Source organism: Perognathus longimembris, chromosome 10 (genome assembly GCF_023159225.1).
Source record: "Perognathus longimembris pacificus isolate PPM17 chromosome 10, ASM2315922v1, whole genome shotgun sequence".
Lineage (NCBI taxonomy): Eukaryota > Metazoa > Chordata > Mammalia > Rodentia > Heteromyidae > Perognathus > Perognathus longimembris.
In genome coordinates this window covers 35,078,832-35,106,820 of record NC_063170.1, presented here as the reverse complement: position 1 = coordinate 35,106,820, position 27,989 = coordinate 35,078,832, and the positions used below count along the sequence as shown (strand labels likewise).

The following is a 27,989-nucleotide window of genomic DNA, read 5'->3' as shown; positions in this document are numbered from 1 at the left end:
TTTAATTTTATTGTTAAGGTGACATTCAGAGGGGTTCCAGTACATACATAAGGCAGTGACATACATGTATCAGGTAGTTCATTTGTGATTATGAGCAGGAGCAGCACACAAAAAGCTTAAATACTTTGTCTACAAGGCACAGTGTCTCCTGTGCAGTAGACATGAGTTCTGGGTTTGGCCTGACTGGAATCACTGAGTTCCATTGCTTTCTCCTAGAGAAGGAATTGTACACATGCACTCATACTCAGATGTCACATGTAGGGAAATACACACATAAGATAATACATTTCTTGTCAAATTTGTTACCTCCTCCCTTCTTTTTCTACTGCCACTCCATGAGGGTCACATATCCATCAAGTTCAGGCCTATTGCATATTTGGAGGATTCTAAGTAAGGGAAGATGGGAGGCTAACTCTGGAAGGAGTCAGCAGCTTCTGAACCCTGTCATTGATGGAAGCACAGTTTTGAATATTGCTGGCATTGGATCGAGAAATCTTAGTGGATAAAGAATTAGGGTTCTCCTGCCCTGTCTCACAGCGAGTCATGCCTTCAAGTGGGAAGCACTTGGTGAGTGGTAGATGATGATGGCCATGGTGGGGGTCATGATGATGACCAGTTAGTACAGAGTGTGATGGTTGTAATCAAGAACCCCTGTCAAACAAACCTGGCTTTGTAGTTTTGACATTTTGACACTGGATAGTCTTTAGGAGTTTGAAAAGTTGTTTAGCTTCTGAAACTTAAATATTTCCATCTATAAATTCTGGAGATAATGAGGTTTCATTGAGTTGGTGTGATGGTTAAAAGGGAATTGCTTGTAAAACTGCTTGGCACTAGGTAAATACTCCATAAATGTTATTGTCATTATTTATATGAAAAGACATTAATAGTTCCAGTGAAAATATTTAACAAATTCCTGACTCTTCTTAAGGGATTAAAAGAAAATGATTCATGTCATAATTAAGAGGATTTACTGACGACCCTAGTATAAAAAGAAAAAGAAAACTTTGCAAAGCTAAAATAATAGCCAAGTTCTGAACATATCTTTTCTTGTCAGCACTTTTAAAATTCCGTATCTCTGACATAAGAAAATTGTATTCCCATTTTCTTTTTCATTTAGTGCCTTGCCTCCACCGTAGTCTTATTCCTTGCCACCTGCCTCAGGCTGACAGTGCCAAAGAACTTCCTGCCCAAGTGGTTTTCAAGCTCTGGGCCAGCACCATAAATCTTACCATGCCCTTAGTGTGCTGAGGATGAGTGAGAGTCATTATGATGGTTTTTATTGATCCTTTCTGTCTGCAGTATAAAAAATACCACCAGAAGACACTGCCCTGCAGACAAAGGATCATTTCAGGTTTTTTGTGTGCTGCTCCTGCCCACAAATCACAAAGGAAATGCCATAATGTGTCCATTTTATAAGCATTTTTGAATAAATAACTATAGACAAAACAATATACTGGTTCTATTTAATTTTAGCACTTAACTGTGAAAATATGACATATTTCCAATGTTAGTGAAATGAAGAAGAAGCCTGTACCAATGTGGTCCTTGGCAGACTGTCTAAAGTATATCTGCTAGGACTGCTGCTTAAGGTTTCTAAGGATTGGATCTCTATGACCTAAATTTTCCGGTTGTGAGATGATCAGCAGCCAGTGTAATGACCTTCATGTGGAATTTAGGAGTCGATCACCCAATGTCTTTTCATTTACAAATAATCAAAGCTCAAATCAATAAGCTAATGCAATTAGGGGAAAAGTTGAGAAGTAGGTTTCAGGTTTGGCTTACTCTGGGTTCTCAGGGATTAGTGCCAAAGCCCTAGTTTTCTATAGACATTTCCACTGCTGAGCACAGGGTAGCTGCCAAGTGGCTCCTGAGGCTGAACCCTTCTCTCATGTAGGCAGTAGACATGAGTTCTGGGTTTAGTCTGACTGGAATCACTGAGCTCCGATGCTTTCTCCTGGAGAAGGAATCATGCACAAGCACTCGAACACAGATGACATGCCTAGACAGATCTGCTTCCTAGCAGCACCTGAGCTGCCTGGAGGAAGAGTGGATTTCTGCACAAAGAGGAGGATATTGGTACCCAAAGAAAGGAGGTTAGAGATCAAAAGGAGCTACTATGGACTTCTATAAATGTTGGTTAGGCAGGGCCCTGTTTTTTCTTAAGTCAACCAGAAGCCAAAAAAAAAAAAAAAATCCTTGACCTTGAAGAGTTCTGAGAGTAGCAAAAAGTGTTAAGCTACATAACCCTTGTAAAACTCATTTTCTGGGGAGCTTGTGCTAATTTGAATTGTATTTTTACCTTTAGTTTTTCCCCCCATTGTCATTAAGTAGACATTAGTGCTAAGCTAATGCATAGAAAACAAAAATAAAGGGACGTGGGGCTGAGAATGTGGCTTAGCAGTAGAGTGCTTGCCTAGCATGCATGAAGCACTGGGTTCGATTCCTCAACACCACATAAACAGAAAAGGCCAGAAGTAGCTCTGTGGCCCATGTGGTAGAGTGCTAGCCTGAAGCAAAAGGAAGCCAAGGACAGTGCTCAGGCCCCGAGTTTCAGCCCCAAGATGGCAAATATAAAATTGAATAAATAAATATAAGGCACTTGCTAGGCACCAGTGGCTCCAGTTTGTAATCCTAGCTACTTAGGAGGCTGAGATATGTGAATCATGGTTTGAAGCCAGCCCTGGCAGAAAAGTCCATGATTAACTTATCTCCAATTAACTACCAAAAAAAACCAGAAGTGGAAATACGGCTCAAGTTGTAGAGCACTAGCCTGGAGCAAAAATAAACCTCCAGAACAGTGCCCAGACCCTGAATTTAAGCCCCAGGACAAGCACAAAAAATTACAAATGAAAATGATATAGGAACTCTATGCTGTGCTCCTAGAAATCCAATAGGAGACAAAATTACCCAAACTGAAAACAAAATAGCTGTTTATCTGTAGAAAAGTGGCAAGAGAAAAGGCACTAATTGTTTGAGCCACTATTGTGCTGTGAGATAAATCAGTTCTACTACAGTGGAGAGCCCATGGAGGAGCAGCATGGTGGCCAGTGGGAAAATCTGCCCTGATGACCACTGATGTGAGCTCCTATTGGAAGAGCAGTTTGATGTCTTCTTTTTTGTTTTATTGGTGGCCTGAAACACATTTTCAGTTACTTAGTCACATATTTCCCTGAGTTAGCAAGAGAACATTTGGCATGTAAGCTAAGTTTTCAGACTGCCTAGAGATGTACTGTCACTCCCCTCCAACAATTTCCAAGTACAAGGAGGGTGTAGTTTAAGTGAGCTCTGAACTCTACACCCACTTGTAACTATATGTACTTTACAGGGGTGACAGGTTTCGTCATGTCATGGGAGAATGAGGAGGGCACCCTCTGTATGACAAAGCTTCATGGAGACAGTGACATTTAGTGGGTGATTTAGAAATGCTTGGACCTTTCCAAGAGGAGAGAGTAAGGTGGCTTTAGAACCTTCCTGGGCCGTTATCATCATAATATGGACATTACTAATGTTCCTGTAAGTAGAGGTTTGAGAAACACAATTCTAGATCTGCAGGTCTCAGCCATAACAGTACATTGTGGTCTCTCAACAAGGTTTAAAAAAATGTGGTCCCTTAGGACTTCCCACAGTAATTTTATTATAGTTTGTTTTGGGGATGGCCCAGGTGACAGCAACATGAAACAAAAACTCCCCCAGTGATTTCAGGGAGCAGCAAAGGCTAGTAAATAGCGACACAGAATCTCCGCAATTGTGGGAGAGGTGTTGCCGGACTAAAGCTGACTGCTGGGCAGGAAAGTAGTTTAGGAGGTGGGCATTTGTAGGCATTGAGCTGGAGAGAGGGGTCAGGTGGACCTTACATTCCTGTTCTTCCTTAAGATCAGACCACGAGATAGATGTTAGGAGATTTAAAAAGGCATAAAAAAGGAATAAAATGCATGATTGGCCTTCACTGTGGTATCTCTCCACAACCTCAAGATGGGCCAAGCAAGACCAGCCACAATGTCCACCAGAAAGGATGGTGGTCAGCAGTGATAGCTGTGACATAGTCTGCTTGGATTCATTGCAATGAAAACATGAATTATGTGCTCAAAAAAGCAGCAAAGAGGGCTGGGAGTATGGCCTAGTGGCAAGAGTGCTTGCCTTCTACACATGAAGCTCTTGGTTCCATTCCCCAGCACCACATATATGGAAAACAGCCAGAAGGGGCGCTGTGGCTCAGGTGGCAGAGTGCTAGCCTTGAGCAGGAAGAAGCCAGGGATGGTGCTTAGGCCCTGAGTCCAAGGCCCAGAACTGACCAAAAAAAAGCAGCAAAGAAATGTCATTAGAGGTGCTAAAGGATAGTACCATTTCCTTCTTTCTGTAATCGCTCTTGTCCTCTCATCATGTTTCAATTCATTATTGAATACTCTGTTCCCTTGGACACTGGATACTCACTACAGAAGAGTGAATCTCACTGGTCTCTCAGGGTCTTCACCCCATCAGTCAGCAGGATATTGGACTCACTAGCTCTTGGGATCACTATCCGTCTAGCCACTGGGTTGAGTTGCCTCATCCTTGCTGGGAGAGTAGACCCAATCACCATCTCCCAAAAGTCTCATAGCCTTATTTTTTTTTGATGGATACCTGAATCCAAGGGAATTTCAGCCTTTGCACCAAGAAATACTTAGTACCTGCTGGGAACATAAAAATTAAGATGACTTCAATTCAGTCAAATTTCAGCAAAATTCTCCTGGGAGTGTCCAAATCACATTTTCCAGGCTACAGTTTACCTCACAGAAACAAGTTCCTCAATCCTTAAACTTGTGGATAATGAAGAATGTTAGGTAGGGGGGCCAAGGAGTGCTTGCCATATTCCAGATTAAGAGTTTCTGGCCATCAGATATCTAATGACTTGCTGACTGTCTCCAAAGATTTAGTGATTACTTATGGCCCCCTGGGGAGAGGATTTAATTAATACATGGACAGATATTCCAGATATTCAGCAGTGATCTAAATCTGTGCAACTAACAAGACCAATAGAGAATGGTTCAAAACAAATCGCTTTTACTTCAAATCCTTGCCCACTTTCCCTTTAATGGTCCCGTCCTTCTTGGATTGGTGGAACTCATGCGGTTTCTGGACCTGTGTCTCCTGATTCACAAATATATTGCATACCCCCCAAAACTGCCTTTGCTTTTATTTTAGCCTTGTTTTAAATCCCTTGATTTACACTGAGGTGGATGAGAGGTTTGCCCTTGCAAATCCCCCTGGATATGCTATGGTTCTTCCAGGCATCACCAAGCCTGGACTACATATCTGTGCCTAGGCCCTGCCAATGTTAAAGGGTGACTTCAGCTGTGAGGCAGAGGGCAGAAGGGGGCTGGGCAGTGAAAGCTGGTGAGTAGGACTAATCTTTGGATGAGACACTAGCATTTCCCTTCTCACTTGGCCTTCCTTCTGACCCTCTGTGTGTTCCACTGTCCCTTGGATTTGGAGTTTGACATAAATTCTGTGGCAACACTACAAGGAGTGACCATTAGTGAGCTCCTAAGTGAGAAGCATTTCCTGGTATTGGTCCTACATGCCCTTAAAACCAGCACCAGAAGACAGGTTAGAGGAGTATAAGGTCACAGTCAGATTAGGGCATAGCAATGTTGAAATAAACATGCTTGAGAATACCTATGGCCTATGTGACTGGAATAGATGGTGACATCATTAAAGCTTACATTAGTCTCCCCTTATCTGTGGCTTGACTGGTGGCAATTTCAGTTACCTGTGATCACCAGCAATCCCCAGATGTTAAGTGGAAAATTCTAGAAATAAGCAGTTCCTGAGTTATACGTTGGACAGCATTCTGAGTAGTGTGACGAAATCTTATACTATCCCATCCTGCCTTGCTTTGCCCAGGGTACCCACATTGTATCCATTTCCTAACTCTCAATCATGTAACATCTTCTGTTACCAGATCTATGGTTTACCAGATCTATGGTTCAGCACTCTCCATGGTTTCAGGGATCTGCTTGGGACCTACCATATTCCCCATGGGTACAGGAGAAAAAATTATGGGGAGTGGGCAGTAGTAAGTTTCAAGTAACAATAAATACTTCACTTGATCCAACACCTAATCCTTCTTTTCTCTGCTTTAACTGCACTGACTGGCACTTTCAGAATAGGGATGAATAATACAGACAGAGTATGAGGTTCCTTCTGAGTTAATTAACCTGCTTTGAGTATTTTATGCTTAAATATGATGTTAAATTTAATTTATATGTGTCTACCTACTGCTCTTTCAAAGACTGTTTTCAGGCATGAGATTTAGGTCAAGTGTCTCTTAGATACCAGTGAACTCATCCCACAGCACGGGCTAGTTTCCAATTCTGTGGAGGGTGTCTTATAAGACCAGAGGTACTGGGAGGATGGGAACTAGATGTCAAGTAGGGATTTTCTTGTAGGCTAGATTTATAGGACGATGCCATGACACTAAGCACCACAAGTTCTAGGTGGAGCAGCCATCTGTCTGGCACTAATTTAAACCTTCAAGTTTATTTGGGTACTTTCAGTTGACTGTGGGAAGAGAGGTGGGGCCCTCGTGAGAGCATCAGTAGTTACAGGAGGCACACAGAGGAACACTGTTTACAGGGGTGTGTTTCCTGGGAGCCAAATGGGTTGGGGAAATGCTCACAAAGACCCTTCCTTTGAGATATCTGAAGAAAGGAAGCCCAGCCCAAGTGAACATTTTTAGGCATTAGCTACAAAAATGTGTTCTTGTGCTTTTCTGAGCAGGACATCAGGGTTGGGAAAGGAGTTAACACTAATCTAGTCTGTGGTTGGGCCAGGCTAAGATGCATGTGCTCACCAGGGGTTAGGAAACAAAATGAAGATGGCTGACCTTGAGTCTTCTTGCCTAAACCCATCATTATTGACTGTTTTCAGGCAACAGCAGACTATGGAGTAACTTCTGATAGTAGAAGCACACAGATGGTCAAGTTGGGCTACATAATAATCTCACAAGAGAGCCTGCATTTGAGTACTGGGCCACAAAGCAGAGACCTTAAACTAATCAAGTTTTGTCATAACGAAAGCTGTAGGACAGAATGGTACTTGTTTTGACAGTGGAAATACCTCTTTGCTATTTTTCTGATTCCAAGCTATGGGAGAAAGGTAGAATCTAGAAGCTTGGAGGAAAAAAAATGAAAAGAGCTTTGCAATTGAGTTGAAATTAGAGTATTCTAGAGCGCACTAAATTTATAAACCTGAAGTATTCAGAAAGTTTTAGGATCTATGTAACTATCATTAGACATGAGAAAGCAAAAGTTTAAAAGTAGAGACGAATAGAAGAAGAAAAGGAAGGAGAAATGATAGAGGAAGAAAGGGAGCAATGGAGGAAGGGAGAGAGGGAAAGTTGGAAGAAGACTTGAGAGATACTTCATGTTCCTATTTCTTTAAGCTGGAACAAATCAGCAAGGTTGTTCATTAGCATTCTGATTGCGCAGCAGTCATCAGGAAGAGAGATTATTCACTTTGGTATCCATATTCTTCATATAAAGAATTTGTAGCTGGGGATATGGCCTAGTGGCAAGAGTGCTTGCCTCGTATACATGAGGCCCTGGGTTCGCACCACATATATACAGAAAACAGCCAGAAGTGGCGCTGTGGCTCAAGTGGCAGAGTGCTAGTAGCCTTGAGCAAAAAGAAGCCAAGGACAGTGCTCAGGCCCTGAGTCCAAGCCCCAGGACTGGCAAAAAAAAAAAAAAAAAAAATTGTAGTATTTTCTTCTTTCCCTGTGCTCTGAAACAGTTTAGGTATTTGAGAACTGTATATGCACTGACATGTTAAAACCTGTAAATTTATTAGGCTCTCACTTTATTGGCCAGGGGCAGGTGAGGCCATGCTGCTCAGTCTTGTTCTTTCTTTGGGCTGAACAGGACAGCTGGTCATCCCTTTGTTTACCTTCCTGAACATCATTGGTAGTGTGGGGTAGAGGAAGGACAGAGCCTACCATGTGTTTAAATTTTAGTTTAGGGCTGGGGATATAGCCTAGTGGCAAGAGTGCCTGCCTCGGATACACGAGGCCCTAGGTTCGATTCCCCAGCACCACATATACAGAAAACGGCCAGAAGCGGCGCTGTGGCTCAAGTGGCAGAGTGCTAGCCTTGAGCGGGAAGAAGCCAGGGACGGTGCTCGGGCCCTGAGTCCAAGGCCCAGGACTGGCCAAAAAAAAAAAAAAAAAAAAAAAATTTTAGTTTAAATTTAAATCATCACCCAGTGGTTGCAATCCACAACTTACTGGCCTGGGTAAGTGCAGGGCCTTTTGGCGCATGCTTTTTTTGCAGGGGATGTAGGGGGTGTCTTTCCTTCTTCCAAAGAGAAGAAAGTCCTCTACCAGACCCATTGGATGGGCCCAACTCAGGTGGATGTTAATGCAGTAGAGAAATCCAAATAGTTCCCTGTGACTCATCATTTCTCATCTTATCTTTGGAGGAAAAGTCTGGTAAATCTATAAAGGGGAAAATCCTCAAAGAGTAAATGAGTCTAGGTTTAAAACATCTGAAGGTTTTATCCCACCCGGTTATTTTCTTAAGGTCAGGGTTGTGTACCTATGCAATGAAGACAAGCCAGCTGTGTTCTCCCCTGTCTCTGTGAAGCCAGCCCTTTGATCCCTCCATGTTATGTGTTTGGCCCCCATAAGATTGGGGAATAGGGAAGCAGGAGCATATCTGCTGCTTGCCCAGCCAAGCACCTCTCCTTATATAGACAGCATGTTGCACACCATCTCTCTGGCCTGGGAGGCTGCCTTGAGATCACATCAACATATCCTGGTCCGTCCTTGCTCAGTTGGTGGTGGATGGAAAAGGAAGACTGGGTTACTTCCATTCTGGCACCGTACACATCAAAACTGCTTTCCTCTTTGCAACTCCCTTTCCCTGGAGGACCTAATTTCTTTCACACATTTTGACCTATCTCTTCCTAGAAACCGCCACAGCAATGCTCTATGAAGCATTTCCCTGTTTGGATTTTTTATTTTGCTGCAGGCAAACCCACCGGGCTCTGCTCCTTGCACTATGACGTCAGCCTGGCTACAGAGTCCAGCTGGATGAAGGTGTGCTTTATGAAGTTCAACCCTGCACCCTGGGCCATAAATACATGCTGTCCACGTAACAGCTAACATTGCCCAGGCGCCTCTGAAACACCATGTTAATAAGCAGACAGTACGTCTTTAAAATATGGGAAAGCAGTTAATCTTTCTGCTGGCAAATCCTTCGTGAGGGGTGGTTTTCCTGGGCTTCAGGGCAGGCACATGCAGGGCTTTTCATCTCCTAGGGTTTGGAAAAGAAACAGGGACGTTTGCTTTGGTGGACTTCCTGTGAGGTGTGTTAACATCAGTATCTTGCATTAGTTGTCATGAAGCAGCCTGTATGGAGTGATGTCAATGGATTGTGCCTTAGGGAATCTGTGCTCTAGTAATTCCAGTGCATGACAGAATCTGCTGCCTGGGTCCAGGCAAGTTCACAGCTCTGGGTTTGATTGAATTCTAGTTCTGTGCTGGTTACTCTGGGAAGCTACTTAGCCCCTTGCTTCTCTGTCTCTAAAATGGGTATAATATGGTCTTATGCATACAACTGCTATAAGTTTACTCATTCTCTGTGAATTTCAGTTTTCTCCAAGACAATCAGTATAATCAGACAGTTGCTTGCATAGACTTCACTTTGTAAATACTTAAAGAAGATAAGAATGCATTTATCCTTATGATGATTCTTATTGGTGTTACAGAGTAAGTTCAAGTTGACTGTCAGCAATTGTTTTTTTAATTTGCATATGAAGGGGGTGTATTTCACTGTGATATTTCCATACATGTGTGCAATGTATTCTGTCATTCTTCCTTCCCCACTTGCCAAAACAATTTAACAAGTTTCATTGTTCTATTTTTGTCCATGCTGACAATCTATTCCAATTATACTCATGGTCTTTTACTCTCCTTAGCCCAACTCCCTCTCGAAAGTACTTATTTTCTTCCCAATAGAGCTTGCTCCTCTTTCTCCTCCCTCTAACCCCCTATCGATCTAACAACTTTTCCACAGATTTTATTTTACTGAATTGCAGTGATCAATATCAAACTCGAGGCCTTATATTTGCCATGCCTTACCACTTATGCTCTGCCTGTTATCTTGCATTCTTTATTCATACTACTATAATTTTTAGAGATCGAGTCCCCCAACCTCCACCCCTTCTTATATATCTATCCCTCCTCTGTGTCTACTCATCCATGAATAACTTTGTGGGTTTTTATGTTGAATAAAGTTAAGTCTCTTCCCTTCTCTTTTTATGAAGACCACCCCCTTAACTCTTTACACTGAAAGTACCCTAGAATCATCACCTCAAATGCTGTCCCAAATCATATTTGGATTGTGCATGCAATGGCTTTGTATTACAAAGTAATTGAGGTAGAAATGACATCTTTAAAATGAGTGCTCTTTTTCTCCTGCTCTAATGTTGTCTTATTTTATATTCTTCAGTGAAGTTTCATCTTTACAGAAGTATGTGCTTTTTTAGATTTACTCTTGGGCATGTATGGTGATGACTGGTCAGATCAATGGTTCTTTATGCTATAAATGGTTCCCACTGGTTACTACCAGTGCCAGGCTTTCTATGCTGATTATGTAACTAGTCAGCTTGCTGAGTTCTTTCATTAGTTCCGATAGCTCGTCAGTGGGACTGTGTGGGTTCTCTAAGAACATAGCCATATCTGTTCTTTGGTGATGTGGTAGTATTCACCTGGGAGTAGATTTTCAATAAGCATTTCAGTTTTGTTCATAGCAATTGGTCTGCCCATGTTTATAGCTTTGCCAAAGGTAGATAATTTATGTTTTATTCCTCCAAGGTGTGGCTACTCTAAGTTTTTAAACTGTTTACAGCCATATGCCTAAGAGTCACTGAAAATGTTTAAAATGCCTCATTATCTTTTGGGTTTTGATGTTACTTTGTGATTTCCTTCTTAATCAGTATTGGCAAAAGTTGACTTATGATAGTACTTCCTTAAATCATAATTTGATTTGATCATTTTTATTCAGCTTTATTTGTACCTTAATCTTTTGCTTTTATTATTATAAATTCTGCCATTAATTCCACAAATATTTCCTGGGAACCTTCTCTGTTTCCAGCATAGCTGTCATCACTGGAAATAAGGGAAGAGGAAGACAGACAGAGGAGGAGGAGAGGCAAGACAGAAAATGTAGACAAATAGTTTTATGTTAGCAGTACACAGTTTGAATTCAGGGCCTCACATGGCTTAGCTTGCTTGCTTGGCTGCCACCATAACATTTAGGCCTTGAGCCATGCCTGCAGCCTTAAATAATTGGAGACCGGGTCTCGTGGATTTCTCTACCAAGGTAGCTTTGAAACTGGCTTTTCTAGATTGCTGTTTCCCAAGTAGCCAGAATCACAGTTGCGACCTACTGGCACCTGATAAATAATTCTGCTTAGGATTTAGACTACAGGGAATAGGGAATCAAGCAGTCGTTAGAAGACCCACAGAGAGTTGTTTTTCATGACATGGATACATGACAACACGAGGAGCATCAGTACTCCAGGGCAGACAGGGAGGAGAAAGTGAGGGGAAAGGTGTGTGTCTAGGCTCTCATTTTCCCAGCTCCTTAATTTGAAAAATGTAGTTCAATGATTTGTAAGCCTTTTGTTTTCTTACCATATTTAAGGACATACTGCAAAATTTTTGGTTGAGTCACTCTAAAATTCTCAAGAGTGGATGAAATATGTTTTTTAACTTTTACATTTTTACTGGGTTATGTATTTTTATGATTCCCAGAAGTATCTACTAGAGAAGAACATGTAACCAAAGATTTCTGATCCTCGGAATGTGCTGCAGTTTCCCATGTTTCAAAGTGTTTTATATTGTATCTTGTTTAGTCTGAGTTTCCACTCCATATTTTTAATAGATAATTTTTCTCCATTCCTTTTTGCTATTTCAGTTTATTTACTGTGATCACTACATGCACAAAGATCCATCTCATATCTTGATAGTGGCTTAGTATGAACTGTTTTGTTACATTTTAATGATACTTTAATCTGTGACTATTTGTGTACTAACATTAATAAATAGCCTTTTCTCTTTTGTTGTTAGCATTTTTTCATAGAACCTTTTCCCTCCTACATCATTCTGTTTTAGGAATGTTGTGGCAAACAGCATAATACTAGTACTTTTGTAAAGTCTTGTGAGTCTCTTCCTTTTAGTATGGGAATCTGTGTTTTATAGTAAATTATCTGAGAAGCCACATATTGAAGGATCGAATCTTGGAGTTTTTAGAATCTTCTTCATTGCATAAATTTAGTTCACCATAATGATAAACTCCAGCAAACACAACAAATTGATTGGGAGGAAGCTGTATTCCCCTATTAACCAAGAGTTTTTTGTCATGTTAAACCATATTTTATCCAAAGAAATGAATTTAATGAAATATCATGAAACATGGGTTGTGAGCCTGTGGTGAGGGAGAAAGGGGAGTTTGATCTCTGGTTTCTTCCTCCAAGAGGCCTCTTGATAAAAGATCATTTCTACAATGGCCTCACCATGCCACTTCACTAATATAAAGTAATGAGCCTGCTTTAAAGGAAACAGTTCATTCTGAGCCAAACCTGAGTGACCATCACTCTTGAACATGGATTCAAGTTACCTGGAATTACATAGTTCACCATAGAAAGGGTTCAGTTATAGCCACTGAACAAATCACTATGGTGGTGGGAGCTTCTGATGGGTAGACTACAGAAAAGCAAGGAAATCTTTTCCTTAGGCTTCAAATGTTCTAGATAGCCACTGGGGTGTAGAGCTCTGTAAATCTAAACTCTACATCTTAAGAAGTTTACCTAACAATCCCCAGAATGTTAGATCAGATATGTAAGTTGGCTACGAAGGGGCCCAAGACATTTTTGCTCAATCTCCATGTTTTAGTCAGTCAAGATCTGTAGAGAACGTGAGTTCTCCACCTCCCCTGTTGGCAATGCCGCTCACAGTGTGCATGTACAGACCAAATGTTCTCTTGCCCCATGGACTTTTCAAGACATGCCTGGGTTACACTATGACTGTCACGATCCAGTTTTCATTTTCCTTCTTTTCCCATTCTTTTCATCTGAAACAACATTTCCATGTAAAGAGTATTGTACTTGGTTGTGATGATCAGGAACTTAGTATGCTAAAAAAAAAAAAAAAGCAGATGAATGAAGCAGATATCCCAACCAACCAAAAAATAAAAACTTTACATTTATTATCATGCTCTTTAATCAAAATGACAATATGTTTTCCTCCTCTATGTTTAGTGCTTGATGAAATCTATTATTGCCTTTCAATCTAATCTATTATTTCCTTTCAATCTAATCTTTTAACAGAGATTGGTCTTAAATGTCAAATGTATTTGTTGCTTATTTGTTGCTAATACTTGTTTTTTTCCTACAACTTTGATGTTATACCAGGTTCTGGTTTGAGTAACAGTCACATTACTGAAGTCAGGCAAAAGTAGTTATTTTGACCTTCCCTTGTACCAAATGTGGTAGAGATAGAAGGCCAGATTTGTGGAAATTTGGTTATGCCTATTAAAAATCTATAAAATCCTGACATTATTTCTAAGCTGACAATCAGAACAGGGAAATGTAATTCCAGAAACCCCACAGGTATGGTTTAGTGTTCTGATGCCAGTTAATTGTACTACAGTGCATCTCAAAGACTGTAGGTGGAAAATGGTCTTTAAAGGTACCAACTAGAGGTCCCATCTATTATTTTCCATAACTGATGTCCTCCATAGTATTTCCATAGAAATATTAACTTTTTTCTATAATACTGTTTTCTAAAATCCTATAGCCATTTTTGGTTCTGTCTCTATTAACAATATCAAGAACCCTGCTGAGTCAAAGTACATTCTTTCCTACATTCTAGTACAGGAATAATCCTGTATAGTTTACCTAGAACTTAATACATTTTCTTTGTAGTACATAAATTTCTTTTAAAAGACTTTTAAAAGACTGACAGGTATGGCCAGGCCTCATACTATAGAGTATCCATCCCTACTTACCAGGTGTATGGCTGTCATGAAACACAGATTGCTGCAACAAATTGACACTTTTATCTGGGAATGTCATATCCAATATCAACTACAGCATAGTAATCCAATTGGCTGGATCCAATTAATGTTATTTCTTTTTCCCTAAAAATAATTCTGTTGTGTTGGATATGGAAGTTTGGTCTGAAATAGAGGGATCCCCAAAAGAAACTTATTTTTATTAGGTTCTAAAGAGCCTTTACCAGTCTAGAACCTGGAGTTTTTCTTCATTCTCTATTTGGTATAATTTTTAAAATTTTCTGTGGCGATTATAAAGACTGTATCCAAGGAAGGCAAGGGTATAAATAAGCAAACAATCATAACAAAGACACAGTTAATGGAATAACATCATTTTCAGTTTACTTAAAATCCAGTTCAGCATTATCCTCATTATTTAAGAAAACATACAAAAGTATGGTATAATGGCATATGCCTGTAATCTCAGCACTAGGAAAGTACTAAGTGCATATCACAATTTAAAGGGCAACCCGGGCTACATGGTGAGTTCTAGATCAGCAGTACAAAGCAGTACAGGGATACCCTAGCTCAAAAAAATTAAGGCAGGAAAGGGACAACATAACAAGCAAATCCCAAGTCTTTTAAATGCTCTGAAGGTAAGACTGTAAAAAAAAATACATTCTAAATAAACAAGTGCAAGTACAATAGTTGTTAGAGGAGTTTGTGAGTTTATTTATCAGCACAGTGAAGATGAATATCACCCTTTGTTTTCTAGGTACACACACACACACACACACACACACACACACACACACACACACACATTATCAGGAATCAGAACCCATACAAGGGGAGAATGGTAAAATCAAGTATTTATAGCCCCTGAGGTTTTGTTGGACAGAAGGTGTTTAATCATACCTGGGCTAAATTCTTGGTTTCATAACAGAGGTGGGCTGCAGGCCATGTAAGAACCACGAAATCATTTTAGTCTCACCCTGCCTGGGCAACTACAAGTGGGACTCAAAACCCAATAAATCTAGGTCTGTGAATGATGCTATAAATATCCAAATAGCCCTTAGCAGAAAACAAGGTTCCCCATACCTGCACCTTTGAAGGCATATCTCTCTCTTCCAGTAGGCAAAATTACTTGATTTTCACTCTTCCTCATTCAGTCCTCTTTATCCAAGGAACTCTCTGTGGAAAGAATCTGGGGCCCATCGTTAAGGTTGATGCCATGTGTTCTGTAGGCAATGGCTTCATCTCAAAAGTCTAAGCCACCTTACTGTTATGAACAGTACTTCATCTGAATATTCATACTCTTTTCCATAAAGACTATAATAGTTTAGATTCCCACCAACAGTGCATAAGACTTCCTTTTTCTCTGCATCCTCAACTAAATAACTGAAGCAAAAAAAGATAGTGGATTCATGGATCAAGTGGTAGAGTGTTTAGGAAGCATGTGTTCAAATCTTATTACTTAAAGAAAAATTTATCATCTATTTTTATTTTTCATTTTATATGTTCTTTGATCTTTAAATTATTTCTTACAGTCTTGCATTGGTTGATTCTTATTTTTTCTCAGTTACTGTTAGGTTATGACTTGTTTTGTTTTTATACATATTTTATTAACTTCCACTTCTTTTATTTTTGTGATATGGTAGTTTTCTGTCATGCTGTTTGATTCCCTTTTCTCTTGTGATGATGCTCTGGTGATAAATACTCATGAATACCTGAGAGCAGACTTTATTTCTCCTCTAGTTCTAATGGATAATATTGCTGAATATACTATTCTTGGATGGCAGATTTTTCTCCATTCTCCTCTGGCCTGTTTGGTTTCTGCTGAAAAATATAAAAGAATAATGGACATTCCCTTTCATATGACTTGCACTTTTCTCTTGCTGTCTTTAACATGTTGTGTTTGTCTTATGCTTTTTATATACCTTGGTCTTCTGCTTTGGCTGAATTTATCTGGAAGCCCTTGAACTTCTAGCTGGGTTTCCATATCCCTCCAGTGACCTGAAAAGTTTGGTATTGTTGTTTTATAGAATATCTTATCAATGCCTGGAATCACCTTCTGGAATTCCCATAATATGAATATTCATTTGCTTCTTTTCCTCTAAATTAATTGAAAAATGAAAAGATTTATCTTTAATTTCAGAGATTCTTTATGATTTCTGTCTTGGGTGACATTCTTATTCATATCATAAATTATTTTTCCACGTTGCTTCATATCATAAATTATTTTTCCATGTTGCTTTATATAATTTATCTTTATTCTCTTGCATTTCAAAGATTTCCTTAAAATTGAGATCTGTGCCTGAAGAATTCTTTTTCTTTGGAAGAATCATGTTTATTTCATGCTCTGTCCTTAAATAGGACACATAGAAATCAACACAGTGTTATTTATTCCCATTTAATGGAGCAGCTTTTGTAGGGAAAGATTTTTTCAATGGGATATGAAGTGTCAGTTGGATAGGTGCTTTGGGTTTGGTTATATGGGAGATTGGAAGCATGGTCTCTGTTGCTTCTTTGGCTTTAATTGATGTGAGCATTGTCTGTGAGTGGCTCCATGGTCTGGACTGAAGTGGCTCGTGGAAGTAGTTTTGTGACTTGGCACTGGATGTAGGCTTCCAAAGTTGCGTGTCCTCAGACTCCACAGAAGCAAGCACCGATGCTACTGAGGCTCTGCCATATCAGGAATCACAGAAGTGATGCCAAGTCCTCAGCTATGGAACAAAAAACTGTAAAAAAACATCTATAAAAGATCTTGGAACACAAAATGCGGGGGGGGGGGCAGAGGCAGATGATGCCTTTTGCACATCCCAGAGGACAAGCACAAGTGGAGACCTCTCCTAATTCCCACAAGGTAAACATAGATGGACTCGGCTGTGGCTATGACAGATGTTGGTCCTGACATTGCAGCATGCCAAACAACTATCTTCTACCCAGTGAGGTACATTCTGGGCTAAGGCTTCTGACATGGTCAAGCTTTTGACTTCTGGTCTCTTAAAGCAATATGGCATGAATTAGTGGCTTCTGTCATAGTCTGAACAGTAGTAAGGGGGATGTCCAAAGTGAATTTCTTCTTTGTAGTACAAGTTGCTCTTGGACCAGCCAACTCTGTAACCTAGATTTAAAGCTTGTACCAATCAGTATACCTTTGATATCTGCTTAACCTGTAGAAAATCCTATAAATAATTTCGTTACCTTGACCGCATGTAAGTTTTCCCACAAGTTCATTTGTGAAACCTTTTCACAATACCTTCACCATTTTCATTGACTTATATGTACAGTACTTGTACTAGAACAAGTCTTTTATTGGCAGTACTAGAGATTGGACTGATAGGCTGGTCTTCTATTATTTGAGCCATACCTCCATGTCTGGCTTTTTGCTGTTTAATTGAGGATGAAGTCTTTCTTAGATTGTCTGACTGAGCTAGCTTTGAATAGTGATCCTGAAATCTTAGCCTTTTGAGTAGCTAGGATTGTAGGTGTGAGTCACCAGCTCTTAGACTGTCTTGGTTATTTTCTACAGTCTCTTTTTGTCCTGCTGGTCTATGATCTTCCTATGTGTGCTTCTTGGGTGTGTTTATTGGGATGATAGGTGTGCACCAATTATGCCTAGCTATTAATTGAGATAGTCATGAATTTTTAGGCCCAGGCTGGCCTCGAACTGCTATCTCCCGATCTTTGCCTCCTGAGTAGGCACAGATGGTGTCTTGAGTCACCATGCTGAGCAGAACTAGTCACTTTTAGAACAAACATTTACCTTTGTTTCTCTTCAACAGACTCTATTTTATATTTTTCTTTATAAGACATGTCTCATTTCCCTCACAGAGCTGTTTCTCCTCCTATTTTCAGTTTTCATAATCAACCCTTAGCAATTGCATAGACTAATACTAATATATATTCACGATGAAGCTTTAAGAATGGAAAAAACATAGCCAAATATACTTAGGGTTTTGTTTTGTTGAGAGAGGGTCTGACTGTGTACCCTAGATGGGCCTTGAGACCCTCCTGCCTCAGCCTCCAAGTGCCAGGATTACAGCCTTTGTCCCAACAAGGACTCCTCTAAGCTTTATATTATATAAAATAAAAATGCCAGAGTCATAGACATCGATTTTTATTTAGAAGTCACCTAGGCCTCTACTGAATTTTACTTAGCACTATGGCATGACCTTACAGTTCTACTGAAGATTACTTTGAAGTTCAGAGGATTTTACTTATGTTTGTTCTATTTACCTTTTCATAATCTACCCATTACTAACAATTATCCAAATTACTCATGGAAATTTTGAGGCATTATACAAAGCTTGTTAGCCCTCATTAAACATTTTTAATAGCATGTGAATGTTAGGCAGTCTACCTAAGCAAGCACTCTAAGTTAAATATCAGACAAGTCTTAGCTACTTAGGATTTTCCCAAGTCCTATAAACCTTGAAGAGTGTTTGGGATATTGTTATTTAATTTTTGAACACACATTTATTTCTCAGTTACTTTGGCATCATTAGACAAACACAGACAGAAATACAGAAAGCAGATTCTCCAGCTCTATTTTAAAGTTTATTCTTTTTCAGTTTCCAAAAAATTTTTAATGATACTGCTGGTCATCTCTTTCATCACTAAAGCAATCTTTAATCCAAATTTGCACTGCAGTATCATATCTTTTTAAATGAAGTAAGAGTATTCATCTATCTCAACCACAGAGAAAGTTAAACCCTATTAAAAGAAACTTTCTCCTTTGACCTAGCCCTTACTCCTTTTAAAATTTTATTTTATTGTCAAGGTGATATATAGAGGGATTACAGCTACATACATAACATAGTACATTTCTCATCAAACTTGTTACTGCTCTCATTTTTCTCCCACTTTCCTTCCCCCCCAACCTCCCCTCCAAGTTGTACAGTTAATTTTCAACATATTGTCTTGTGAATATTGCTGTTACATTGGTTCACCCTTTGTCAATGTCTCACCATTTTGATGTTCCCCTTCCTTTCACTGATTCAGATAAATGTATATACAATACCCAGCGTATCAAAATCAAATAGAGTGGGGCTGGGAATATGGCATAGCGGCAAGAGTGCTTGCCTCCTACACATGAAGCTCTTGGTTCGATTCCTCAGCACCACATATATGGAAAATGGCCAGAAGGGGCGCTGTGGCTCAGGTGGCAGAGTGCTAGCCTTGAGCGGGAAGAAGCCAGGGATGGTGCTCAGGCCCTGAGTCCAAGGCCCAGGACTGGCCAAAAAAAAAAAAAAAAAAAAAAAAAAAAAAAAAAAATCAAATAGAGTGACAACAGAGGATAAACCATAGGAAATAAAAATGAAATAATAAACAAATAAATTCACATAGTACATTAAAATAACAACAACAATGAAAAGCCTCACTTCTATATCTTGGAGTTCATTTAGCTTAGCATCATCTTATGTGTTCTTATGTACTAGCTATTGAGCTATTATGATCCTCAGCTAGGACTATCCTAGACATGTACTAATTATTACCAATGAGGGGAAATGTAGAATCTATGTTTCTCTGGGTCTGGCTCACTTAATATGATTTTTTCCAAGCTTAAAGCTAGTCAACAGAGGGAACCACCTTTAAATGTAAATTTCATTTACAAAGATTTTTAAAAAAGCCACCTAAAATGTCGGGAGACCACAATTTGGAGACCTAAGGACTTAAGTTTTTCAGATCTCCCTTGCTTTCTAATCAGATGTAATCTTGAACAAGAGTGCAAAGAGTGTTTTCTACAGCCAGCCAACCTGCAAAGCAACCTGTGAAAGCTTCCTTGAGATTTCTGGCCTCTCTCCCTTCCTGCTTTCAAGAATCTCAGGTTCCCAGGCATTTTGTGTGTGTGTGATTTTGTGTGTGTGTGTGTGTGTGTGTGTGTGTGTGTGTGTCTGTGTGTGTGTATAATTTTTTTTATTTCCGGTCCTGGGGCTTGAACTTGGGGCCTGAGTAATTTTTGCTCAAGGCTAGCACTCTGCCTCTTGAGCCACAGTGTCACTTCTGGCTTTTTCTATATATGTGGTGCTGAGGAATCAAACCCAGGGCTTCATGTATATAAGGCAAGCACTCTGCCACTAGGCCATATTCCCAGCCCTCCCAGTCATTTTGGAAAGAACAAATTCTACCCAATCTTGAGAGAAAGCAATGTGTGCTCTGAGTTTCTAAGAAATCCCTCCCAAATATGAGTCCAGTCTAGATGGGACAAACATGAAGAAGAACGCCCACTTACAAAAGGTCACAGGAGTATTACAAACTCCCACTCTGAATGGATTTGGTGCCTGTAGAAGGGGAAAATTGAAATTTGTAGCATGAGAAAGAGTCACTTTAGCCAGTATATTTCAGCCTGGGTTTGTTCTCCAGAGGTGCTAATAAGGTGCAAAGGAAAGATACCTGTGAAAAAAGACTAGCTCAACAGCTAGGGGGAGCCACAGCTTCCACATGGATCAGTGAAGATTATCATGGTGCCCTGACAAGGAACAGAGCACAGTCTAGGTGGCAGAGCACTATTCCTAACCAGGAACTTGCTGAAGTACGTTGGTTACTGCTGCAAGAGGAAATACTAAGTTTTGAAGAAAGCTTCATTTTTCTAACAAATGAATGACACAAAATATGATAACATGAATTTTTATCAGGTTCTGAAATAAATTATGTGCATAACTTTTTCTTTCATTTATAGGCTATGGAAAAAGTTATTGTTTGGTTGGGGGGTGAAACAGGTCCCAGATAGCTTGTTTAATTTGGCTCTCCTTTGTTTGAATTTAAAGACATTTTCCTCTTTTCCTTCTCATTTCAATCCAGGCCTTAACTTCTAGATGTTTACATTAAACATGGTTATTATAAAGGTGATCTACAGAGAGGTTACAGTTATATAAGTCAGGTAAAGAATGTATTTCTTTTTGGACAATGTCACCCCTTCTCTTCCAATTTTTTCCCTCATCCCCAATAGATGTTTACATTTCAGCTAGTTCTTTTTATTCCTTTAAGCAAGAAAGCTAGGAAACATTTTTAAATGCTAGCCTTATAACCGATTTCAAAATGACCCTAATGTTAGACCAGGCTCATGTCTGTAATCCTAGCTATTTAGGAACCTGAGATCTGAGGATTGTGGTTCAAAGCCATACTCGGCAGGAAAGTCAGTGAGGCTCTTTTCTCCAATATAGTACTTTAAAAAGTTGGAAGTAGAGCTATGACTCAAGTTGTAGAGCACTAGCCTTGAGCAAAAACGCTCAGGGGCAACACACACACACACACACACACATACACACACACACACACACACACACACACACACACATACACACACACTTGTCCTAATGGTTATTCTAGTTATATGAAGGCAGAGATCAAAAGGATCATGAATGGAAGACAGCCCAGGAAAAAGCTAGTAATACCCCATTCCAATCAGTAAACTGGTGTGGTGGCTCATACATATAATTCTAGCTATATGGAGGCATAGGCCCAACTCCAGGTTAAAATCTAAATGATAACCAAAAGGGTTGGTAGGGTGTCTCTAGTGGTAGAACATCTGCCTAGTTATGCATGAATTTCTTAGTTTAGATCCTAATATTGTCAAAAATAAATGAAAGAATTGCATAAAGATATTCATATTTAAGTTAGGCATGTTAGCTCTAATAAAATATGGAACTATGTGACAAAATGAAAAAGTGAACTGACCAAGAAAGGTTGTATGGTACTACTATGACCTCAAAGATTACAAGAGAAATCCCAGGCAAGCATGAGGAAAGCAGCACTGGGAACCCCCACTGAAACTATTTTTAGGGACTGCCAGTGTCAGTTTACCTGGATGGACTTTAATCACATTGGCAGCACTGTCAACAGGCCCAGCTCTTTCTTCTGATCCTGAAGATTGCAGGGCTAGCCACCACTGCAACAACCTTGCAAAGGAAAATCATCCACTTTAGCTACTTTAACCCAGTAGGCAGCAGGGGAGGACTGGAATGACATTTCCCCTGGGCCCAAGTTCTATCCTGGGTGGTCAAAGGTAGGTGTTTTTAACCTGAAGCTGTATCTACAACCAGATTTTAGGACCATAATAAAAATGCCAAGCAAGACAGGAATCTCCCTCTCTCTCCTGGTCAAAGGCTTCTGGTTTGCTATGTAGGAAATCCAGTTGAGGAAGATGAAATGTCCTGCATTGAGGGAAACAAAAAGCCAAGTCTTTCTTAGTCACGTTTCCCCATGTTTCTGAATACTGGCCAGTTGAATTTCCCTAATTTGGAGTGCCAACCTTTCTTTCTTGAATTTGTTTCCCCTTTAGCTGAGGCTTCTTTTCTCCCCAGAATTGCAGCCTAACTCATAGGTGTTGTATTTTGGGTCAGTGTATGGTGCTGGTTATGACAATCTCAAAGCCAGTTCCTCCCTCTGTGACTTGTGTTTATCCCAGAAGTTTATGAAATATACCCTTTACAAATGTATTTTCCTGGATAAGCAAATAAAGTTCTGCTGACCCAGGAAAGCTGTGTAGTATCTTCAGACTTTCCCTATTGATGCCATTGCAGGTCTGGAGTACTTGTGGCAGCTCTGTAAGATGCAGCTCATTTTCCTAGCTGTGTCTTTTCAGATAGAACAAATGAGCATCTATCTTTGGCTTCCTTATATTTAGGCACTCTGAGAACTCCTATACCAAAATTGGGGCAAGGTTGTAATTTTTGGGAGAAAAGCAAAAATGCAAATGTAGGTAATAGATGGTAGGAGAAAAGGTCACAGGGCTAGCAAACAAAAATCTCAACGAATGCTTTCTAAGTGATATAAAAAAAAAACCAAACAACAGCACAAATGAAAGGAAAGGAAGAAGCAAAGTGCAGGAAAGATTTACCAATTGCAGAAGTCGATTGTCTGTGAAAGTGAATCATCTCTGGCCTCAAGGTTGAGCACAAAATTATTGATGTAAAATGGCTCTGACTTAAAGGATATAAGAAAAATAGTCTATGTTGAGTTAAATATGCGAGACTGTGGCTTGGGGCATAGATTCAGGTTACCCTGAATGGCATGTTCCACAGTAAAGCAAATTTCAGAACTTATCTTATGCCATTCTTAGCTTTAGTGTTGATGGCTACAGATGTGCTCAGCTTAGAGATACACTGTAAGAAACTTATCTAGTAGTCACAACAATGTTCAGTTCAACACAAAACTTCAATGGCTTAAACAGCCTAAGAAGTTTGGTTCTCAACCTACTACATTTCTTCTTTCCACAGTCTGTATGTTCCAGTCATGTAGGTTCAAGCACACTGTGGGATCTTCAATATAGAGATCTTCTCAAAGCTTGATGTGGCACCAGCACTAATGCTGTACTGAGGGACCCAGGATTTCTGTTCAACCTTAGCTGTATACTAATTGAGCCTCCCTTAACTTCATTCAACATGTTTCCTTTATTTGGGACAGATATTGTACAAAGTAATATAGGTGTAATTCTGAGAAACTCATAACATCTTTTGCCACACATATAATGTCGTCCCATTGAGGAATGAGGGGGTAAAACCCCACCTACTAGAGGATCACATGCAGGCTGGGATATTACATCTTGGCTCTGGGACAAAGAAATCAGGTGCAGAAAAGCCAGATCTTGAAAACTGAGGTGACTTAGCCAACACATCTAACATTTCTGTTTTGTACATATTGTACTAACTTCATATGGCTATAGCTCTTCTTATTAGAGCTCAATAGTTAAGTAAATTACCCCTTCAAACAAGGCAACTTTATAGTAAAAGCAGTTGCCAAAACTTGTTTTATAAAACATAGTTTTCACCAAGCATGGGGGAATTTTTCCTCTTCCGTAACCCTTCATTTGAGGGGCATGAAATGACCTTTCAATCTTGCATTGTTCCTACAGGTCCTTTGTCATCCAGCAAATCCCAAGCAGCAATCTGTTCATGGTGGTGGTGGACAGCAGCTGCCTGTGTGAGTCCGTGGCTCCCATCACCATGGCGCCCATTGAAATCAGGTATATCCTTTGGTGTGCAGCTCCAGCTGCTAGTGCCAACATCAGGAAGGGGGATGTGTTACTGCTGGTTGGCAGTGGTCCATGACATTGTAATGGCCTCCATTCTTTAGTAACTAAAGTTAGAACACTGGCAGAAAGATGAGGAAAGCAAAAAATGTTTAGTAAGGCAAAAGAACACCTGGATATGTGAGTTAGGCAGTGGAGAGAGAAGTCCCATTGTTCCAAATTGTCACTGTTCTGAGTCCTTTGTCAGGCAACAGAGATGGAAAATCAGTTAGCATGAAGTTTTAAGCCCTCCCCTCCCCCTCCACACCTTAACTCCTTCTACAGGGAACAGGAGTGCACATGTTGCCTCCTTGTGGGATGGCAAATGCCTGCTCAATGAGGAGAGTAAAGTCACATGTTTGTTTTTAATCTCTTCATCTGCTACTGATGGAAGTCATATGGTGGTCATTGGTGGCTTCTGTGCACACTGGACTTGAATGAAAATATGCCCCTGCAGAAAGGTGTGCATTAGTCATAAGCCCAAGGCAATTGCTCCCTTGGAATATCTCATGCCTGGCTATCTGGTCCCTGTAGTACTAGATCCACAGTAAGAATACTGTGGGAGAAGTATTGAGGGAAAACGTTTTATCATTTTCACTCATTAGAGAGTGAAATTATCAAGGCAGTTTAATACCAGGCTTTGACCTCTGAAATTCAGAGTAGGAAAAGTAATCCTTTGAAACACGCCTTAACTACAGTCAACATAATGAATCACTTAAGTGTGAACGTTTAAAGGCTCAGAAGATCAGAAGGCGTCCGGAATCATGTCATGGCTTCCATCCTGAGGTAAGTGTGAGAATTGATTCTATTCTCTTTTCTCATCGGATTTAGCAAGACAATCTCATAACAGCTGAGAAGTTTACTCATGAGAAAATCCCTATCAGGAAACAAAAAAAAAAAAAAAAAAGAGGAAGATACAGAAAGGTGATCTTCAATGCTTTCTTATTTCAGCCCTATATTAGAATAGGCATAGGACAGAAAAGGACTGTTGGTATATGTGATGTGGCTGTGGCTCTCTCCATGTTAATATTAATTTTCTATGCTTACTTTTAGGCAGCCTTTTGTTAAGAAATTCACTCATATAAATATTACTCATCATGAAATCAGAAGTACACAGACATTCTACTTACAACTATTGGTTGGAGGAAAATAAATTCAATCCAGAGAAAGAATACTACCAGTAGTGCTTTACAATGGTTTTAAGTCCAGACAAATAAAAATCTAGAAATTAACTCCATTTCTACCCTCAGATCCATTACCATATGGTGAATGGATATTTACCTCTTGAAAATGGTACTGCAGCCAATTGCTGGTTAATCTTACCTTTAAAAAGCAAATGAATTTAATGTTACTTAAGAAAATACAAGTTATTAAATGTTGGTTATATTTGCTTTTGTAATCAAAAAGTAAATTCAGTATCAGTATACTATACAAGTACATGCTAAATGGCCTGAAAATTCAATGATCAACTCCACAATGATCAAAATTGAAAGTGTAAAAAGTATAGGTACAAATAAAAATCCCAAACACTAAAACTTCCAGTTAAAATCGGGAACTAGATTCTTAAAGACCCCAGTAACTAGAGTAGTTTTTTTTTTTTTAAACAAGTAAGTTTCTTTTTTCTTTTTTTCTTTTCCTTTCTTTTCTTTTTTTTCTTTTTTTTTTTTTTTTTTTTGCCAGTCCTGGGGCTTAGACTCAGGGCCTGAGCACTGTCCCTGGCTTCTTTTTGGTCAAGGCTAGCACTCTGCCACTGAGCCACAGTGCCCCTCCTGGCCGTTTTCTATATATGTGGTGCTGGGGAACTGAACCCAGGGATTCATGTATACAAGGCAAGCACTCTTGCCACTAGGCCATATCCCCAGCTCCCTAGAGTAGTTTTTATTGGAGTTAATAAGATAATTTGCTTAGGTAACTGGATAGAATTAAACATACAAAAGCCTAGTTTTTAAGTTTCTATAGTCATGAGATGAGGTCTGTGTAACAGCATAAAAATGTATATGTAACACATAGACTAGTTTTACATGTTAAAATGGTGGAATCATGAGGGGTATGTTTCCAGGAGTGAGGAAACCTCACTAGCCAAGACCAGAAAGCCATTGAAGGAAGTAGATCAATTTAACTGGACAAAATGTAACTATAAACAAGCACATTACCATCATTAGCTAGTTTTATGGAACCTGAAAAAGCACAAGTCACTGAGAGATCAGGAAGTTAGGTAATGATTCTAGAGATTAGTATCTTTGCCATAGGTAGAGAAATGGGAAATACCACTGGCTAGAATGGCCTATTACCAATAGTCTTTAGAACAATGAAGAACACATGAGAAAATGAATGCCCACTAACAGCATAGCTCAATAATATAGAAATGTCCATCCGTTAGTGAATATGAACCAATCTGAAGAAAGAAATAAAATTTCATTTTATTTAAAACAGAGTCTTCTCACACATCAAAAAAGAAGATAGAAGGAAATACATACAAACATACATACATGGACAAGGGTCTGAAACAATTAGGCCCTCATAATCTTTCTATACTGAAACATAGAGGACCAGTATTTTTCAATAATCAAAGCAGATATCTCTACCACCTGGCCTTTACCTCTTTCTTGAGTATTCTACTTAATAGTTTTAAAAGAGGAATTTCATGAGTTGACAAATGAAATCAGAGATTAAAAAAAAATTCCCCAGTATGAGGCTTGGGTGCTATCCCAGAGCTCCTTTGCTCAAGGATGGTACTCTACCACTCTGAGCCACACCACTACTTCCTATTTTCTGATGGTTAATTGGAGGTAAGAGTCTCGCAGACTTTTTTGCCCAGGCTGATCTCAGCCCCCTGAGGAGCGAGGATTACAGGCATAAACCACCCTGGTTGGGAGAAATCAGAGATTTTTTTTTTAATCTCTAACTTTATGAGATTTTCATTGATACATACTATCATATCATTTAGGTCCCAGAATAATTTGTCCTTAGATTAGAAAGGGAAGAAAGGCCTGGGGATTCACTATGATTCAGAAGTTGCAAACTTGAGGACAGAGTAGAGCTAGTCTTTTTCTAACCAGCCTGTTTCCCCACAGGAGAATGCAAGGGAGTGTGGGGACGCGCCGACTCTCCAAGCCCCAGTGGCTCTTCTTCTGCTCCCTTTGCTTTTGATCCTCTTCTCAAGGTGACACTGACTGAGATACTCTCTTGGCATGCTAAATCATGGATAAACTGTGAACCCAAATATGGTGCGACATAGGAGATATAAAAAAATATAGTCCAGCCATCAGCATCTCATGATTTTAAACTGTGCGTGATATAAACTCCTAAAGATATGTTGACAAAACAAGTTATCTTTTTACTTTGCCAGTCATGCCAATGTGTTTGCCACATGATATTCATTCTTCATCAGACATGGGACTGCCAGTGGTAGGCAGCATCCCTTCTGCTTGAAACCCATGGAAATCAATTTAACTATGTACTTTTTAAATAAAGTATATTAAAATCACAATCTCCTTGTTTGGAATCTATCATCATTTTATGGGCTGAGTCTAAAAAAAATGGTTGGGAGGGAAAAGTCATCCATTCCAGAAACCAGTAAAGGAAGGTTGTTGGCAGAAAATTTGTTCTAAAGCAGATTCTAGACAAATATTTAACAATTGTTTAAATGTCCCACTCAAATGTAAAAATATTTACAGAAGTAAATCAAAATCTCATCTACATAGGAAGAGTTTATTACATGGGATCCTGAATTCTGTTGAATTAAACTTCAATAGAAATCATAATTTGGGTAAGAACACAGCTCTCATAATATTTAAACACTGGACTATTTAAGAATAGAAATAAGTCATAAATCCTAAACATTTATTCTGAAAAGATGTGGCAGGAAGAGAAAATGGCTATGAAAAACTCCTAAACTTATTGCTTGAGCATTTGGCTCTCCCCATAAATATGAGGTG

The 27,989-nt window shown here is 39.5% G+C and overlaps 1 protein-coding gene across 1 annotated transcript in view; it reads left to right on the top strand.

The window, feature by feature from the left end:
• Positions 1 to 27,538, top strand: part of Cacna2d3 (calcium voltage-gated channel auxiliary subunit alpha2delta 3) — a 929,381-nt gene extending 901,843 nt beyond the window's left edge. Inside the window, exons 35-37 of the mRNA XM_048355814.1 lie at positions 23,896 to 24,008; positions 24,755 to 24,837; positions 27,126 to 27,538. Coding sequence (XP_048211771.1) covers positions 23,896 to 24,008; positions 24,755 to 24,837; positions 27,126 to 27,218 — 289 coding nt within the window. The 3' untranslated portion in view covers positions 27,219 to 27,538. The remainder of the gene's footprint in view (positions 1 to 23,895; positions 24,009 to 24,754; positions 24,838 to 27,125) is intronic.
• Positions 27,539 to 27,989: the final 451 nt, after the last annotated feature.